The sequence below is a fragment of the Salmo salar genome, chromosome 02 (genome assembly GCF_965601325.2).
Source record: "Salmo salar chromosome 02, fSalSal1, whole genome shotgun sequence".
NCBI lineage: Eukaryota > Metazoa > Chordata > Actinopteri > Salmoniformes > Salmonidae > Salmo > Salmo salar.
The window spans coordinates 20,510,645-20,517,500 of NC_138292.1; the positions used below are offsets into that span (position 1 = coordinate 20,510,645).

General features: G+C 44.7%; 1 protein-coding gene across 2 annotated transcripts in view; it reads left to right on the top strand.

Annotated features, from left to right (window-relative positions):
* Nucleotides 1-6,537: 6,537 nt before the first annotated feature.
* Nucleotides 6,538-6,856, top strand: part of LOC106574954 (histone-lysine N-methyltransferase SETDB1-B-like) — a 22,266-nt gene continuing 21,947 nt past the window's right edge. For both annotated transcript variants that reach the window (XM_045699278.2, XM_045699286.2), the window contains exon 1: nucleotides 6,538-6,655. In XM_045699278.2, the coding sequence (XP_045555234.1) occupies nucleotides 6,639-6,655 (17 nt within the window). In that variant the 5' untranslated portion in view covers nucleotides 6,538-6,638. The remainder of the gene's footprint in view (nucleotides 6,656-6,856) is intronic.

A 6,856-nucleotide genomic window follows, 5' to 3' on the forward strand; every position in this document is an offset into this window, starting at 1 on the left:
AGGACAAGTGGTGTAGTACACATGATGAACACTAGACACTGTTGTAGGACAAGTGGGGTAGTACACATGATGAACACTAGACACTGCTGTAGGACAAGTAGTGTAGTACACATGATGAACACTAGACACTGTTGTAGGACAAGTGGTGTAGTACACATGATGAACACTAGACACTGCTGTAGGACAAGTGGTGTAGTACACATGATGAACACTAGACACTGTTGTAGGACAAGTGGTGTAGTACACATGATGAACACTAGACACTGTTGTAGGACAAGTGGTGTAGTACACATGATGAACACTAGACACTGTTGTAGGACAAGTGGTGTAGTACACATGATGAACACTAGACACTGTTGTAGGACAAGTGGTGTAGTACACATGATGAACACTAGACACTGCTGTAGGACAAGTGGTGTAGTACACATGATGAACACTAGACACTGTTGTAGGACAAGTGGTGTAGTACACATGATGAACACTAGACACTGTTGTAGGACAAGTGGTGTAGTACACATGATGAACACTAGACACTGCTGTAGGACAAGTAGTGTAGTACACATGATGAACACTAGACACTGTTGTAGGACAAGTGGTGTAGTACACATGATGAACACTAGACACTGCTGTAGGACAAGTGGTGTAGTACACATGATGAACACTAGACACTGTTGTAGGACAAGTGGTGTAGTACACATGATGAACACTAGACACTGCTGTAGGACAAGCGGTGTAGAACACATGATGAACACTAGACACTGCTGTAGGACAAGTGGTGTAGTACACATGATGAACACTAGACACTGTTGTAGGACAAGTGGTGTAGTACACATGATGAACACTAGACACTGTTGTAGGACAAGTGGTGTAGTACACATGATGAACACTAGACACTGCTGTAGGACAAGTGGTGTAGTACACATGATGAACACTAGACACTGTTGTAGGACAAGTGGTGTAGTACACATGATGAACACTAGACACTGTTGTAGGACAAGTGGTGTAGTACACATGATGAACACTAGACACTGCTGTAGGACAAGTGGTGTAGTACACATGATGAACACTAGACACTGTTGTAGGACAAGTGGTGTAGTACACATGATGAACACTAGACACTGCTGTAGGACAAGTGGTGTAGTACACATGATGAACACTAGACACTGCTGTAGGACAAGTGGTGTAGTACACATGATGAACACTAGACACTGCTGTAGGGCAAGTGGTGTAGAACACATGATGAACACTAGACACTGTTGTAGGACAAGTGGTGTAGAACACAACACATCCTGGGGTGGCAGGTAGCCTAGTGGTTAGAGCATTGGGCTAGTACCCAAAAAGTTGCTGGATTGAATCCCCAACTTGACAACGTACAAATCTGATGTTTGGCCCCAAAACAAGGCAGTTAACTCCCTGGAAGCTGTTGTTGTAAATAAGAATTTATTCTTAACTGACTTGCCTAGTTAAATAAAGGTTAAAACTAAAACATGATGAACACTAGGTAGAGGAAGAGAGCTGATAGACCCAAGATGCACTAGTTTCTACTTCCCTATGTAGACACATATAAACAAAGACGTGCCATTATAATATACTTTAACCGATTATGCAGCAGAGGCTCTAAACTTGCTGCAACTTCATTAAGTGATATCAATCCATCTATCATCCATTGATTCACTTCTTTACATGTGGTCTGTGTTACTTAATTGGAAAAGAAACAAAATCCAACTCTGCCTTGATTGGGTTGTATCCATTTCCATCCCTTCCTACTTTATCAGTGGTCAGAGAAACACAGAGATCTATGGCCAAGGATCAGTTACCTCTCCCCTCGTCCCCTCCTCCTCTCCTCCTCCTCTCTCGTTCACAGCCTGGGGGTGAAATCGGATGGAATGCTGGAGGAGTTGGAGTAGGGCAGATAGGATTACTCCTTCCTTCTCAGGTTGGTCAGTAGTATCACTCTGGTGGGATTGTACCTGGATGTTCCTTACATCTTACGCTCTTCTGGGTGACATCCAGTCTGTGTGACATCATTAGTGGTCTGAACAATGAATATGACATGAGAATTATTCCCCTACTCCTTCATTTTCTCTGTCTCTCTCTCTCTCTCCCTCTCTTCACCTCTCCTGGACGCCACTCCCAACCCCCCTGGGGATGGACAAACAGATGGACGTACTCAGTCACACTTGGCACCTGTGTCCCATGAATAGTTAAAGAGGGGTTTGGTGACAATCAGGCCATAACTGAGATTAGAACAACCAGCAGGACTCAGTCCAGGCAACAGGCAGGGCTCTGGACCTCCCCAGGAGGCAACAACAACCAGCAGGAGGGGCAGGAGGCAGGACTAGGGGGTACAGCACATGGAATGATGCCTACCCTGTGGAGGAAACGTAGACTTGGAAACAAACCCATGACTGTACATTAGACCTCTGCACCTGTGTGTTCGTCCATAGGGATGTATATGTATATACAGTAAGGAGAGGAGACATTGTAGCTGTGTTGTGTGTAAGTGTTTTGCTGAGGTGTTTAAACACTGTAATGCACCTTCACCTTCCTATAGATATACCATTACCTGACACAGGTGTGAGTACACGTGTCCTCTGCATGCTGAAGCCCATAGAATAGCTGGCCTACAGTAGAGTGGATTGGGTAGGGTGGTAGGGACATTGGGGGATAAATTAGGGGCCATTGAGTAGGACTCCTAGCAGAGAGAGAGAGAGAGAGAGAGAGAGAGGAGAGAGAGAGAAAGTTTTTAGACTTAGTTTGACAATTTAGACTTAGTTTGACAACAAAACAATCAAAATGAAAGAAAAGCTGATCAGGACAAAATAAAGGTAGATGAATTGAAAAAGGATATGATGCCTTGGTGTTAATTCACTTGAGACGGTGGTGGAAACTGATCCTGACCAAAAAGATGCAGATTGCCTCCTGTACTCTGATGCCACTAGAGAGACACTCACACAAGTGGAGAGTACATCAACCCTATGCAAATAAGAGAGAGAGAGGGGGGGGGGGGGGGAGAGGGGGGAGAGAGGGGGGAGAGAGGGAAGAGGAGAGATACAGCAGAGAGAGAGCAGAGAGAGAGAGTGAGAGAAAGGGGAGAGAGAGGGGGGAGAGGAGAGAGAGAGCAGAGAGAGAGAGAGAGCAGAGAGAGAGAGCGAGAGAGAGAGAGGGGAGAGAGAGGGGGGAGAGGAGAGAGAGCAGAGAGAGAGAGAGCAGAGAGAGAACGAGAGAGAGAGGGGGCTGGACCCTGAGCAGTATGGTCCAGAGGGAAAGGCATTGAAGCGAGAGGAGATTCACACAACTTAACTTAAACTGAACAGGAAAACAGATCCTAACACGACGTAGATAGCGAGAAGACTAAAGAGACGTCTTCTAGAGAAGCATAGACAGCATGAAGACCCATCATTAGAACAAGCTACGATTCTAGGTTGTTAGAACAAGTAGATAGACACAAAAGCAAGGACGGACGAGAGAAAGAGAGAGAGAGAGAGAGAGAGAGAGAGAGAGAGAGAGAGAGAGAGAGAGAGAGTTTGGATTCCAGTGTTGTCCAACACCAAGCAGCAAAGGACACTTTAAAAAAAAGTTTACTACCTATATTTTTTTTAACCTTTGTCAGTCTGCATCAGTCTCATTTGGATACGATAAGTCATGGACCCTCCTCTCCTGCCGGTGGCCAGGATGGAGGTGGACGTGGACCTGGGCTTTGCCCTCTTCTTTGTCTTCCTACTCTGTTCCTTCCTGCTGTTCACCATAGTGCGCTGTGCCCAGATGGTCCTGAACCCCTACAGCGCCATCTCTGTCGCCGCATACCAGAATACGGAGGAACAAACTGAGGAGTGACCTCACTCCAAACTGAGCAGGAAATAATGTGAGCATTGTGGAAGAACCCTAGCCCGACTGTGGCTAGTGTGCTGAAGGTGGGAAGTTTGGTTTCGTAGTTAAACTTGTGGGAATCAAGAGGAGCAGAAAGCACATGAAGGGAGTTGTACTTAAAAGTTTGGAGAATTCATCAGTCCACAGATCTGGAGATGAACATCACACACCATGATAACCTGGAAAACAGGAGCAAATGGGACCATGAGGATTTCAAATTGTTACAGTACCGTTTGTTTAGGCAATGTGCTTTTGGGAAAGTCTACAGTTGTCAGCATGTCATGGACCAGAGTCAGATAAACGTAGGAATGACAACCATTTTAGTTTTTGTATTCCTAATCAGCCACTGTCATATTCACATCTGCTTTCCATTAAAACAAACAGGCTATGCCATGAGAGAAAATCACATGACAATAAAAAGCATACTTGAATGTCTGTTTCATTTGTGAAGGTCATCACAATATGCAGTCTAGGTTATAATAATAATAATTGATTACATTTCTATAGCGCTTTCCATAGAGTCTCAAAGCACTTGAAGAGCAAAAAACAAACTGGCAATATAATATAATATCATGACAGGTCAAGCAATAGAGGCCAAGTCTTTGAAAGCTGCAACTTCTGAAGATGGAAAGGGTAAATTCATGGCTTGAGTATAGGGAGCTGGTCAGAGGATGGTCAATGATTTCATGTCATTTTGAATAAACATAATGCACCTTAATTGCCAATAATTAGTGAGAGTTAAGAGTAAGGGATGAGGTAATGGGAAGAACACAACCATTGAAGAAGGAGCCAACATGTATTCCAGTCTGACTGTAAGCAGAGCATTGGTGGAGGGAAAGTGGTCCAGTTTATTTCTTTTCGGGAGGTATGATGATGCAATAGCGTATGAATTGCGCTGTTAAGATCAGAGATTTGTCTCCTGGGTATATACCTTAGTTCGAGGTGTTCATACCTATGTCTCCTGATTACAAACCAAGTAATATTACTTCTAGGTCTTCATGCACTCTTGAGAATCTTGATGATCTCTAAATGGAGTCAGACAGCAGTGGTGAGCACTCTGAGGTTGAGCCAGTCCAGGATTACCTGCAGCGACAGAGCGGGCGCTTCGAGTCACACGGCCCGGGGCTCAACCTGTGGTGTGCTTTGTTCTACGGAGCAGGGTACCGCTAAAAGGGGTGATCAGTGGGGTAGTGTTGAGTGTAGAGGTGGATCAAATGAACAGGAATATTCCTAGTGTTTGTGACGCCCGCTGTTTGGTGAGACGTAGACCTGGTGGTAATGGAGAGACTGACAATACCCTCTCAGTTTTGTTGAGCTTTGACACAGAGTTTCTACCTCATAAGGTCTGGTTAGGTTATATTTGATATTCTGCGAGGGCCTGTTTCGAACCCACTTTGGTGCTTTAAGTGCCAAAGATTCGGACACATTGCAGCAGTGTGCAGAAGGGAGATCCCACGATGTGAAAAATGTGCAGGAGGGTAGTCAGAGGGAGAATTGTGGGGGTTCTCATGCAGCTGTGGATCTGAAGTGCCCTGTGAGAGGGAGACAGGTTGAGAGTGCCAGAGTTCAAGTGGGGCAGAAAGTTTCCTATGCTGAGGCAGTGAAGAGCGTAGAGGATAGCCCAATGGTGAGTGAGTCGACTGGGAGGCCACCAGTGAGTAGAGAGAGCCAGAAGAGAGAGCCAGAAGAGAGAGTGCCATAAGAGAGAGAGAGAGAGCCAGAAGAGAGAGCCAGAAGAGAGAGAGCCAGAAGAGAGAGAGAGCCAGAAGAGAGAGAGCCAGAGAAGATGAGTTTTTAGGAAGGTTGGATTTATTGCGTAATATGGTGGTGGTCAACTGCACTGATGGAGTGGAAAAGACAACACCTCCTTTGGCCGCCTTTCCTGCCAGTTCTCTGCTGCCAGTGACTGGAACGAATTACAGAAATCGCTGAAGCTGGAGACTTTTATTTCCCTCACTAACTTTAAACATCAGCTATCTGAGCAGCTAACCGATCGCTGCAGCTGTACATAATGCATCTGTAAATAGCCCACCCAATCTACCTACCTCATCCCCATATTGTTTTTATTTACTTTTCTGCTCATTTGCACACCAGTATCTCTACTTGCACATCATCATCTGCTCATCTATCACTCCAGTGTTAATCTGCTAAATTGTAATTACTTCACTACTATGGCCTATTTATTGCCTTAACTCCTCACACCATTTGCACACACTGTATATAGACTTTCTTTTTTCCTATTGTGTTATTGACTGTACGCTTGATTTTTCCATGTGTTACTCTGTGTTGTTGTTTGTGTCGCACTGCTTTGCTTTATCTTGGCCAGGTCGCAGTTGTAAATGAGAACTTGTTCTCAACTAACCTACCTTAAGTAAAGTGAAATCTTTTTTTTAAATCACAAAAGATAGATAGTAGTTGGAGCAGCAGAGAAATATTTGCGTGTCAGAGATTTTAGTGCAGAAGATCTACAGGAAGTTTTGAGAGAAGGGCTCCATCTGACCAGGCTGACAGCCTGCTGTAGGGTCGTCTAGGGCCATAGTAGTGGGATGGGCTGATGGTTTTTGGGGATAGTGTACAGTAGGGTTTGATGGTGCAATTTAAGTTTTACCCCATTCCCTTTTTGATCAAAATGTGCAATCCGCATTCCGACCTGCTAAGGGCAGCAATTCGCAACACAGCGTCTAGTCTGCCGGAAAGCCACAGGAAGAAGAAGTTGTATGCGGGGTATAATGAGTGGTCTGTAGCTTTCTAGCTGAATGACTGGATAAATGGACAATAATGATGGGTGAGTTCATTAACTTCCAATAAAAATTGTCTCGATTCATAAACAGTTTTTAGTTGCAGATGCATTATACGGTGAGCGGATATAGATTTAGAGAAGGCAACTACAAAAGACTGAACTGCTTGTTAGCATAACTAGCTAGTCTGCCTCCCCAGCTCAGTAACGTTCGATGCTAGCGAGGTAACTTTCAGAGTTGGCAAGATT